The 12,398-nt window shown below is 51.4% G+C and overlaps 1 protein-coding gene across 2 annotated transcripts; it reads right to left on the minus strand.

The window, feature by feature from the left end:
• Window positions 1-830: 830 nt before the first annotated feature.
• LGALS3 (galectin 3) lies at window positions 831-5,812 on the minus strand. Of its 2 annotated transcripts, none has more exons than XM_058829712.1 (7): window positions 5,735-5,812; window positions 3,295-3,348; window positions 3,127-3,149; window positions 2,380-2,865; window positions 2,141-2,229; window positions 1,730-1,898; window positions 831-1,101 (listed from the first exon to the last, which is right to left on the minus strand). In XM_058829712.1, the coding sequence occupies exons 3-7, from the start codon at window positions 3,142-3,144 to the stop codon at window positions 946-948; spliced, it is 918 nt and encodes a 305-aa protein (XP_058685695.1). In that variant the 5' UTR covers window positions 3,145-3,149; window positions 3,295-3,348; window positions 5,735-5,812; the 3' UTR covers window positions 831-945. The 2 variants fall into 2 exon arrangements, with proteins under 2 accessions (XP_058685695.1, XP_058685696.1); XM_058829713.1 differs by lacking the exon at window positions 5,735-5,812 and adding an exon at window positions 5,626-5,657.
• Between the last annotated feature and the right edge of the window lie 6,586 nt (window positions 5,813-12,398).

Genomic DNA, 12,398 nt, shown 5'->3' on the forward strand with positions numbered 1-12,398 from the left:
TGCCATGGGCAGGGACACTTTCCATAGACCAGGTTGCTCCAAGCCTTATCCAACCTGGCCTGGAACACTTCCAGGGATGGGGCAGCCACAGCTTCTCCGTGCTGGTGGTAGCAGTGTGCTGCTCTAAACTGCTGCATCTGCTGGCAATTTTAAGGATTCTGCTTGTAACTTGGCACTCAAAGTATAAAAGGAGTCACTGTTATAAAACAGCATGAGCCACGTCAGAGAAAGCTTTGGAAACTTCAGTGGTGGCTGTTGCACTGTTCTTGTTTTCCAGACAAGACTGCAGTGACTCACAGCAAAGAGAACATACTTCTGTTTTCTTTTTTTACCAGCCTGACTCACGGGGTAGAGTTGCCAATAAACCTCCCCACCCTTGAAACCGGTCTTGACTCACACAGGGGTGATGAGCGGGGATCAGCAGCACAAGGCTCGTGACCCGTTCCTTGGAGTACGTAACAATTGTAGGGATGGGATCTCCCTGGGCTGGGAAATGGACCTGGGACACGCTGCTTTGGGCCCCAGCTGGGCAGAAATGAAGGACAGGGATGGATGGCTTCTCCAGCCAGTCCAGCAGAGAGATTTTGTCTCCTCCAGCTCTGAACCCTCTCCTGAAATACCTGATCCTGCTCACTCTCAGAGGCTGTCAGGTTTTCCCTGTGCTTCCTCGAGGATTGCTGCCCCTGTTCACAGGACCAGGGACAGAGTGCCACAGGCTGCTTTCTCAAGTTCCTCTCCACAGAAATCAAACTCCTTGTTGCTGTCTGTAGGGAATTCAGCTCATTCCAAACCAGATCTCAGCTTGGCCATAGGGTGTCATGTCTTTTGAGCTATTACTAAAACCAAATTTTCCAGGTTAAATGTTTTATTACCTCACAGTGATCTGGTGAGAAGGAACTTGTGTTACACCATAAAAGAGCACAGAGTTTGCCCAGAGTTCCCCCGTTATATCATGGTGGGCACGACGCTGGTGAGGGCGATGTCCCCCCCGATGCAGAGCTTGGTGATCTCGTTCAGCCTCTTCTCACGGAAGTTGTACAGCAGCAGGTGAGCATCATTCACGGCCACCTTGAAGTGATCTGTCTCACACAGGATCTGGAGCTGAAACAAAAACCCCAAATCAGCCCCAAAACCCAACTGGATTTGTTCCAGAAGAAGTTTTAAGCCACACACTCATGTGGGCTGGTACTGGCTGGAGGCTGCTGCCACCTGAATCCAGCCCTGGGGTGTGTGGAGGAGCTGGTGCAGCAGCTCAGCTGCAACACCAGTGACCTTTGCCTTCCCAAAACTCTCCTGTGCTCTCCCTCCTCCGTGTTTTAGCCCAGTTTCTGCCACCTCATCCCTATGCCAGTCCCTCAAAGCAAGACTCCACATCGTGAACCTCCTTTGCAGGAAAAAACACCTCGTGAGGAGCTGCCAGCAGGGAAAACACATTACAGAAACCTGTTCAACCACTGTGCAGAACAACAGTGTAAATAAAGAGGGTTTCACAATCCATGGGGATACCAGAAGCGGGGAGAAGTTATTCCCTGGGCAGCTGGAGCTGCAGGAGGGGGTCAGAAAAGCTGGGATGGTGCTGTAGGGACAGGCAGGGATGTCTGCCCCAGAAACAGCCCTGGGAGCCGATTCCTGTGTGGAAGGATCATTGTCCTTACACAGCTCTTGTTGCCCAAACACTCCCAGTGCTTCTGGTGCACTGAGACTGAGCTGGGATGGGTTTTTCTGGTACCTTGAAGGGTTTTCCAGCTTCAAATGGAAACCTGGGAGCTGTCCTCTCCTCCTTCCCCCAGTTATTTTGGAACATGGAATTGCAGACGATGACTTTCTTGTGGTCTTCATTGAAGCGGGGGTTGAAGTGGAAGGCAACGTCATTCCCTCGCTTGAAATCCAGTGAAAACCTGCAAAAACAAGAATAAAATTGCTGCTTTTGCCACAAAATCCCTGGACTCTCTTATAGGGCTTCCCAAAAATAGCAGAAAGAAAACCCCACAGACCCTGCTGGGCAACAACAGGTCATTTGCACACTTATTTAGTGTAATATTTAATGTTACACCAGGCAGGTTATTCAGGAATGGAAAGCAAGTTCCAGCCCCCCTGCTCCACCCAGCAGTGCCCCATGGGACCTGGACACCCCCAGTACCTGTTTGGGTTGGGGTTCACGGTCCCGGTGATGGTGATGAGCAGCCGAGGGACGAGTCCTGCCTGCAGGGGCAGCTCAAAGGGGACTTTCTGAGGGACAACAGGGATTTGGTGTCAGCCAAAAAATCATGTCAAAAGCCCAGCACCACCCCTGGGGACAGCCAGCCCCAGGCCTCTGCTGTGGCCAAGCAAAATCAGCCACTGGAGACACAGAAACCCTGAGAATGACGGAGCCATTACCATGGGAGGAGTCGGTCCTCCCTGGGGAGGAGCTGATCCTCCCTGTGGAGCTGTTGGTCCTCCCTGAGGAGCAGAAGGCCCAAAGCCAGGGCCACTGGATGGTTGTCCTGGGCCAGGAGATGGCCCCGTTGCTGCTGGTGCTCCAGGGAATGATCCAGGTGCTCCTGGATACGCTCCAGGTGCTCCAGGGTAAGCTCCTGGTCCTGCTGGTGCTCCAGGGTAGGCTCCTGGTCCTGCTGGTCCTCCAGGATAAGCTCCAGGTGCTCCAGGATAGGCTCCAGGTGCTCCAGGGCAGGCTCCAGGTGCTCCAGGGTAGGCTCCAGGTGCTCCAGGGTAGGCTCCAGGTGCTCCAGGATAAGCCCCTGGTGCTCCAGGATATCCTGGGAATGCTCCAGGAGCTGCTGGTTGGTTTCCCCAGGAGGGCCAGCCCTGGCCTGGGGGGGCACAGGGGGCTGGGTTGTTGCTGTTGGCCAAGGCATCAGATAACTGGGGACAGAGGAGAGGACAAGGGTCAGGTGGGGAGATTCCTCCTGGGATCACACTGACTTCTCCAAAGTCCATCTTTGGCAGCCTGCAGCGTGGTCCAGGGCAAGAGCTCCACTCCCAGCTGCCCCCCGGGGTTTTTCCAGAAAACCAGTAACTACTGGTGTAAGTGGAGAGGGTCTGGGGATTGACCCAGGTTAGCAAGGACGTGTTCCCTGGCATCCCAGCCAAAGGTCTCTGTTTTTTAAATAAATCCATACTTACAGAGAAACCGTCTGACATTTTTCCTAAGAAAAAAAAAACAAAAAAACAAAAAAAAGGAAGTTTCAGTCATTTTTAACCTGCCCCATCCAAAAAAAAACAGAGAATTTTTGAGGGGAGTTACAGTTTGGAGTGGCAATCGATGGGAATTGCTGAGTTCCCATCACTTACCTGCCCAGCAGAGCTGACAGCTCCGGTGCCACAGAACAAATCCTGGTCCAACACCTGCGGGATAAACGGGAGTCGCTGCTGGGAGCAGAACCCAGTGAACCCAGCCCCGACAGCCTCCGGATGGAATCCACCACTGAGCTTACAACACTCCCGGCCTTATCCACTTCCCCAGCCCCGAGGCGCCATCCAGGAAAGTATTTCCATAAAAAAACCCCAGTGGAATTCCCGGGGGGTGCAGGCACAGCATCAGGCAGGAGCCATCCCGTGCCACATGGGATGGCCTGGAATGGGGAGAGGAGGGGGCAGCCACGGGTACAGGTCCCTTTTCTCCTCCATCCATCCCCAGCTGTCCCATTCCAGGAAGGACAGCAGATAAAAGCTGCTTTGCAAGTTTTAAGAGTGCACACCTACCTGTGAACAGGAGTAGCCCGAGCTGGGCTCCTCCCATCAAAGGGAGCATTCATAAGAGAAGGAAAAAGGGAGAGCCAGAAACGGGGAAAGGAAAATTCTCCTTGAAAGAAACATTCGGATGTACAAATCTTGCAGGTGTGGCTGCCCTGCCTCAGGAATAACAAACTCCCCAAGTTTCACAGCTAGCAAATCTCTCCCTGCAAAACACTCATTCTCCTGAGCCCACGGGAGTGGTTCTTAAAGTTTTTAAGGCAGCTTTCCCAGCAGAATCCCGGAGTGTTTGAGCAGCTCATGTCTCCCAAAGCTTTTATTTGCCTTTTGGGTTCTTTTTAAAGCCCTTGGGTTTGCCATGAGTTTGGCAGGTGAGGCCAGGGGTGCACACACAGAATGGGTCCAGCCAGGTCAGGTTTGCTCCGTGGTTTGTGCTGCTCCAGTGGGAAGTGCTGTGTGATCCCCCCCGTTCTCCTGGAATAGCTCAGGGAGCTGCAGTTCTGTTCCCTGAGGAACAGCCCGGTGGGACAGGGTGGCCTCGTGTCTCCCAGACAGGTCTGGACAGTTTGGAGTCTGTTACCAAAATCCCCTAAAATCCTCTGCCACCAAAGGGTGCACCAGGCTCGGAGCCCGGTGTCACCTTCTCCTCCTCTGCAGGGTTGGAGCTCTCTGGAAATGCCCCTCTGGGTTATTTGCTGCTGCCATGGGAAGGGGTTTTCTCCCACCTTCTCCAGCAGTGCCCCAGTGATGGATTAAAGGGAATCACAGCACCAGTGAGGCTGGAAAAGCTCTCTGAGACCACCGAGTCCAACCATTCCCCCAGCACTGTGTCCCCAAGTGCCACATCCACAGAGCTTTTAAATCCCTCCAGGGACGGGGACTCCACTGGTGCCCTGAGCAGCTGTGCCAGGGCAGGACAACCATTTCCATAAAGAAATTTTCCCTAATATCCAATTAAACTTCCTCCATTAGCTTCTCCAGTGCAACATGAGGACATTTCCCCTTGTCCTGTCCCTGTTCCCTGGGAGCAGAGCCCGACCCCTCCGGCTGTCCCCTCCTGCCAGGGACTTATGCAGAGCCACAAGGGCCCCCTGAGCCTCCTTTGCTCCAGGCTCAGCCCCTTCCCAGCTCCCTCAGCAATTCTCCAGCCCCTTCCCAGCTCCCTCAGGAATTCCCCAGCCCCTTCCCAGCTCCCTCAGGAATTCTCCAGCCCCTTCCCAGCTCCCTCAGGAATTCTCCAGCCCTTTCCCAGCTCCCTCAGCTGAGAAGGGAAAGGGAAGGAAAAGGTAGGGAAGGGAATTAGAATGGAGTGGAATAGACAGGACTAGATTAGAATAAAACAGAACAGAGGATTTTAGTTGGAAGACACTCACAATGACCATTTAATCCACCTCCCTTGGCCAGTGGAGCACTTGAGCTCTGATTTCCAGCAGCACTGGGGCAGCTGAGCCCGAGCTCGCTTGAGCTCACCCTGCCCCGGCAGAGGATCAGCTGCAGGGAACATCCCAGAGCTGACCCCAAACATTCCCAGTGCTCACACCAAGTGGAAAAAAGTTTCTATTTGGGAAAGAAACACCAGTTCTCTCCCTTTCGCTGCTATTCCTGCAGCTGCTCCCCGGGGCGTTCCAGCCTCCCGTGCGCCCACCCTCATCCCCACCCCGCAAGGATTTTGGGGCACGGGCAGGGTTTGCCCAGCACCCCACGAGCTGCAAACACCCCTGGAGCTGCTCCATCCCTCCATCCCCCCTAAACCCAGCCAGGGCTGCTGCTCCATCCCTCCATCCCCCCTAAACCCAGCCAGGGCTGCTGCTCCATCCCTCCATCCCCCCTAAACCCAGCCTGGGCTGCTGCTCCATCCCCCCTAAACCCAGCCTGGGCTTTCCGTGCGCCCCACACCGCAGAGCCCGCGGGAGCTCCGGCGCGTCCCACCTCGCACTCCCAGGGGCCGAGCGCACCCCAAACCTTTCCTTTTCACGGATATTTGTGCCTGATCCCCCCGATTCCCCCCGGGATCCCCGCGGGAGCCGCATCCCCTCACCTGCGTGCGGCGGCTCTGGGCTCCGGGACAGGCGGGACCCGCCCGGGGCGGGGACGGGGCGGTACCGGGAGGGTCCCCGGGCCGGAGCCACCCGGGCCAGCCCAGAACAGCGCTGTGTTTCCCTTTAGCAGCGCTGACATCACCCACAGGGGATGTTAACAGAGAATAATTGGTTTTTCTCGAGGTTTGAGCCTCGCACGGAGGTTCCCGTTCCTCTGCCCTGCCCACCTGGAGCCGCTGCCAGATGTTCTCCTTGCCAGATGTTTGCCCGTGTGTCTCCATCCCTCCAGCTTTAGTGAAGCTCGGTAAAACACCAATTGGATTTAAGTTCTGAACGTTTTCTCCCCAAGGAAAAAAAATTAAAGTAGAAAAAAAAGCCCAGAAAAATAAAAAAAAAGAGTTTTGCTTTCACCCGATACAGTGAGGCTGGCAGAGGATGGGCTCTGGGAGGCTGATCGAGGCAGCTGGAATTTCAACAAGCCCGATTTTATTTGAGGTTGAGGGTGAATCATCTCTGGTTTGCTCCATGGGCTCCACAGCTTAAAGCAGTGGAAAAGAACAAGGTGGTTTTGTGCAGAAATGTGGCCGATGTGCCACTGGGAGAAAGGAAAGGAAAAGAAAGGAATGGGACAGACTGGGCTGGATTAGAATCAAACAGAACAGAGGATTTCAGTTGGAAGACACCACAATGACCATCTAATCCACCTCCCTGAACAATTCAGGGCTGACCAAAGGTTATTAAGGGACTCACCCCATAATTGGTGTCATTACAGATATAGAAATTGCTTCTTCTAGGCAGCAGCTCAGCTGATGCTGCACCCAATATTCCCCCCCCCAAAAAGGGAAAAAATCCCTTGACTTTGGCTCTAATTAATTTTAGTATAAAATCCTCTGGTTCAACTCTGCTTATTTAAAATATTTGGTTTAAAAGAGGGCAGCCTCCCATCAGGGCTCCAGCCTGGATTTTCATACCTTTCAGCTTCATTTAATATTTGTCACAGGGGTTCAAACCAAACCTGAGGGTGTAAAAATGCCAGGGTTGCCCTTGGGAGTGGCTGGAAATTAAATATTTCAGGGAAATAAGTATATTATACTTACTACCTATTAAGTAATATATATTAAGAATATTAGTGCATAAGAAATACACCTAATTAGGGAGTGCTGCTTCACTTGCCTCTCACAGCACCCAACCCACAATAAACAGACACTGAAATATCTTTGGAGGTGTTTTAGGGCAAAGGGACCTGGAGAGGATTCAAGGCAGCAAAGCTGAAGGATCCCTGATCCATGGCATGAGGAGCTGCAGCTTCCCAAGCCTCTAAAACAGACCAGGCTGGATGAATTCCTTCGTGCACAGGATTTTCCCTTCCTCCCTAAGATTGCCTTTGGGAAGAGAGGTTTTCATGGAAAACCTGTATTGCTGTTTTCAGGATTTTACTAAAAGGCTTCAAACACTAACCAAAAAGGTTTGCCTGGGTTTTTTTCCTGTTCCAATGGCCTAAGGTTTGTCCTTTCAGTTATGCAACAGACACACAATAAAGAAAAATATTTGACCAAATATTTGACCAAAATGAAATCAGAAATCAGTGAATACAGAAATCAAAATCAGATCTAATTAATTCCTTCATTTAAATAAACCAAGCTGCAGCAAGGATGATAAGTGAGGTTGGATGAGGCTTGGAGCAACATGATGTGCAGGAAGGTGTCCCTGGCCATGGCAGGAATGGAATGAAATGGTCTTTAAGGTCCTCTCCAGCCCAAACCATTCTGTGATTCCATGATCCAGCAGCCATGGGGTGGGTGCTGGAGCCCTTTGCACACAGAGCCAGCGATGCTCCTCGTCTGAGTCACCCCATGGTGACTCACAGGATGCCAAGGTGTGGCCACTGAGCTTCACAATTTTGCCTCCTGGGATCCAGGGAAGTGAAAGGTTGGTTTATTGTCAGGAGTGAGCAGAGCAGGGCTGGCACACCCCGGCTTTGAGGGACATGCAAGCCACAGATCTCCTCACCCACAGCGTTGTGATGCCCAGCTGTGCAGCCCTGGCTCTTCCAAAGTGGGTGAAGAATTAGTCATGCCTCAAAAATCGATATATTCTGTGGTTTTGAATTTTTTTAAGTACTCCCAAGTATTTTGTTTGCTTTAGAGAACCCTCAATATAAAACAAAACCCTCCTTACCTCCTTATTTAAAGCCCCAAATTGCAAACCCAGGGGGTGGGAGATGAAGGACCCAGGGAGGTGGATCAGCCATGAGACCACCCCATTTCTTGGGGATGTGCTCTCAACTTGCCCTTCACTGCAGCCCAACACTCTTAGCACGAGCTACTTTCCCCATTTAGAATTCTCAGCATTTCTCCAGTGGTAAGAGCCAGGGGATATCCAACAGTGGCTGGGTTTGGCTGGGGGAGGTTGATGCTCTTCCCTGCAGCTGGTGCAGGGCTGTGGAAAAACACCCCACTGCAATAGAACATTGATCTCTAAAAGTTAAATCACTTCAAAGCAGCAATTTCAAACTGCTTAATGGAAAACAATCAACAGGAAGCTGCTCCTCTCTTCCTGGTGGCAAATTAACGTGGAGGAAATCAATCTAGAGGGCAAGAAACTCCATGGCAGGAGAGATCTGCTTCCCTTCCCGGAGCAGAACAGCCCACATCCACATTTCCTTGCCTTGTGATTTCTGTGGCCTGATGTGTGTGGGACTGGCAGCACCCACAGTGTGCAATGTTTGGGCTGCAGATCTGCCACGGGGGCCGTGCTTGGCACCATCCCAGAGCGCTAAATTCAGCCTCCATCTCTGCCTCCTCCCCGTGCAACCTCCCAGCCTGGGGAGCTGCAACATCACCTCCTTTCTCAGAGCTGGGGATGAGGAGCCTTTGTGGAGCCCCTCACTGCCCTTCCCTGGGGTGTCACTGCAGTTCCAGCCCCACATTCCAGTGCCTGAGTCACCTCCAGCTCTCCTCGGCAATAAAAAATGCAAAATCAGGCAATGGGAATCTCCTCTGTGACCGTCCTCCTCCTCCTCCTCCTCCTCCTTCTTCCTTGGCTGCATCCCCATCTCACCCTCCCCAATCCCTTTGCCCCAGCACTGGGGAAAACCTCCCTGAGAGGAAGGTTGAGAACTTCAGCAACTCAAGTTTGATGGCAAAGAAAGGAAAATCAGAGGATAAGGAGCAGCACCCCTGCTGCTCACATGAACCCTCGTGTACCAGCGAGTCTGGACTTGCTCTCTTTGTCCTCTTTTATTTTTTTTTATGAAGCACCAAAGCAAAACTCCTGCCTTTGGAGCTTCCTCCTCCTCCTGGAAAACACAAAACTGCAGCTCAGCCATTCCCCTCATGCTCTGGCAGCACCAGGAGAGCTGCAAGTCCACCCCAAAAAGCTTCACCCAGCTTCTCATGCTGAGGCTGATGAGCAAACCCCTGCTGAGGCTTGAAGCTTTTACATTATTAAAGACCAGAAAAAGAGAAGCACTTTGAGCCTGACATTCAGATCCCAGCATAAGTTGTTTTCAAGCGTTAAATGAGTCTTGTAGCAATTTGTGTCAACAGAGATTTACAAAAGTCCTCAAACTCCCCCTGGCTTTGAACTTCATAGAAATTCCATCCTCCTCTGCAGCCTGGTGCCCAGGGGCCCTTCTGGAGCTTCCTTCATACAAATATTCTTAAATAACTGCAGGAGAAATGCCTCCAGTGACACCAAATGCTGGTGCAGATGGGGTCAAAGACCCCCATGGCTCATTGCCATCAAAATCCAAGTGCTTTTCTCGCCCAGCCAATCCCTCCAGAAACTACTCCAGCCTAAAAAGCTGTGAGGAATAGTGCTGTGCTGAGGGAAGGGATTTCATCAGTTCATGGCAGGGAGAACCCCCCTTGTCTCTGGGACAGGTGCTCCATAAGGAGAGGAAATTCCGTGTGTGACACCACACTGAGCTCAGAGGGTTGGAAAAAACATGAAGGGCAAAGAAAGCCAGGACAGCTCAGCCTCACCCAGCAGAAACCAACCACTCTGAAGAGTTTAAAACAGCTTTATTATTATTTGTTTATTTGAGGTTGGGAAACGCCTTTAGGGTCATCAAATCCAACCTCAATGGGTGGTTTTTGCCATATCTCAGGAAACCAGAGGAGAGGGAAAGGGGAGCTTTGGAGGAGTCCTTTTCCTTCTTTCCTGCACTAGATTTTTTGCAGAGCACAGGAATTCATTCTGCTACAAAGCCTTACACTAAGCAGGGCTCAGATTTAAACCCTGTGTGTTTGTGTTCCTCCTGCAGCAGCCAGAGCTCGGGTAGGACAATGTCTGTGCAGGTTATAACAACCTCTCCCAGCAGCACCATATTCACTGAAATGTCATTTTTCCCATTTTTTTTATCAAGTTCATTGTTAAAAATTATCAATACCAGGCACAGCCACTTCTCTCAGAGGCTTTGCAGGGCAGGTGGAGCAGCAGCAGAAGCCTCTGGTGATGAGCAGGATGTGGAGGGGCAGCCTCCAGCACCGAGAGCAAAACCCAGAGGGATTTTGCAAAAATGTCTAAAAGAGATTGTGCTTGGCTTTTACACAACACTCACAAGCTCGTTTTTCCAACATCTTATAAATTTATTTTTTTTTTTTACCCACTCAGAGCAGTTTTTGCTTGGTTTCACTCCACTTCCACCCTCCTTTTAGCAGCTCCTTACCCTGAAAGCCAGGACAGAGCCCCAGGAGAGGAGCACCCCAAGGATGGAGACAGTGGCAGCACAGATCCATGAATGTGATCACCCCAGCATTCCAGGTTTATGGGGTGCTGCTTTCTCAGGGGAAAACAGGACAGAACCCAGGCAGAAATGCAGAAATGAAAGCCTGGTGTGGAAACTGATGAGACTTTGAGACTTTTCAATTAAAAAAACTTTCAAGATAAACAACTCTGTCTCCTCAACTTGAGGAGTGCCAGCAAACCCTGGCTTTACAGAGCCTGGCATGCAGTGAGAGCAGCACCAGGGTAATAAAACAATAATTTTCCCCACTTTAAGTGAATTTAAACTGTGATATTCTGTCACCTTCTCTTTGCTGGAGGGTGTTGCTTGTAACTGAAGGCAAATTGGAAGCACCACTCTGAACCATTTCTGTCACACAAAGAACGGTGATGTAAAGTTTTCACATCATGAAAATTAAGCATGTTCCTTTGAAAAGGCACCACAGCACAGGGTTGCTTTTCATTATACTTTAACAGCTCAGAAAAGTGGAGTATCCTGTCCAAATGCCCTTGTCAGCACACACTTGTGGGGTTCTCACCATGGATCTGCCCCAGAACAACACTGCATTCATGAGCCAGAGGTGTCACAGAATGTCCTCACCTGGAAGGGACCCACAGGGGTCAGAGTGCAATTCCTGGCCCTGCACAGACACCCCAGCAATCCCTTGGAGCATTGTCCAAACACTCCTGGAGCTCTGGCAGGTTTGGGGCTGTGCCCATTCCCTGGGAAGCTTGGGCAGTGCCCCACCTCCCTTTCAGGGAAGAATTTTTTCCTAATATCGAACCTAAACCCACCCTGGCACAGCTTCATGCCATTCCCCATTCACACCGAGCCCAGGAATTCACAAATGACATCTTACTGCCTTTTGTCATCTTCCAAATTTATTTCAAGAATGGATAAATTCCATATTTGCTTTTAAGCAGGCATAAAACAGCGCTGCTTTCTAAGAGTGATGTGTGATTCTGGTGGGAAGGGACGCTGTTCCTCACCCTCACTTGGAATAAAACTGAACTGATGCAGGAGTTTAGGGGTTAATTGCTACAGAATTCCCTCTCCTAATCACAAGAACATGAATGTGCAGGAGCAGGTAAGATCTTGCACAGACAGCAGGAGGAGATGAAACCCGAGGTGTGCCAAGGGCTGCTCAACACGGCCCTTCCCTGTCTTGTCATGAGAAAGTCGGGGACAGGAACACAGCACTGCGATTTTATCTCCCTGTGCCTCATTTAACAGGGAGGGTTCACTTTGGAAAGTGATAACAGGGAGCAGAACTGTTCCTACCGCTACACTGACCACCCCTTGTCACTCACCTGGGTGTAACTTGTAACTCCATCGCAGCTCAGGATCTGCTGCGCAGGGGATACAAAGTCCCACTGTCATCAAACAGAACAACCTGACCGACCAGCCAACAGAATCCCAGAATGGTTTGGGTTGGAAGAGACCTGAAAGGTGATCCAATTCCACCCCCTGCCAGGGGCAGGGACACCTGCCACTATCCCAGGGTGCTCCAAGCCCCGTCCAACCCGACTGTGGACAATTCCAGAGATGCGGCAGCTGCAGCTTCCATGGGCAACCTGCTCCCAACAACCCTGAGAGGTTCTGCAGGCAAGGGTGACCAAAATATCCTCCCCCACTGCTATCAGCTGGCATTTTCAGTTAACTCATTCCACTGACCTGTGAGAGCAGAGGAAAAGTTTTAGTAGCTCATCCCACTCCACCAACCTTGGAAAAAGAAAAGCTGGGCCAACAGGAGGTGAAATGGGGAGTATCCCAACACTGGAGCCACCACCCCTCTCCAGACCACACTCCTGGGTCCCAGGGGCTGCCCAGCAGCAGCACAGGCCCCCAGGGATGGGTGGCTGTGGGTGCAGAGCTCACTCCCTGCATGGCACAAACACCTACAACACCCACCCACGGGCACATCTGGATCCAAG

This window comes from Poecile atricapillus, chromosome 1, assembly GCF_030490865.1.
Source record: "Poecile atricapillus isolate bPoeAtr1 chromosome 1, bPoeAtr1.hap1, whole genome shotgun sequence".
Taxonomy (NCBI): Eukaryota; Metazoa; Chordata; class Aves; order Passeriformes; family Paridae; genus Poecile; species Poecile atricapillus.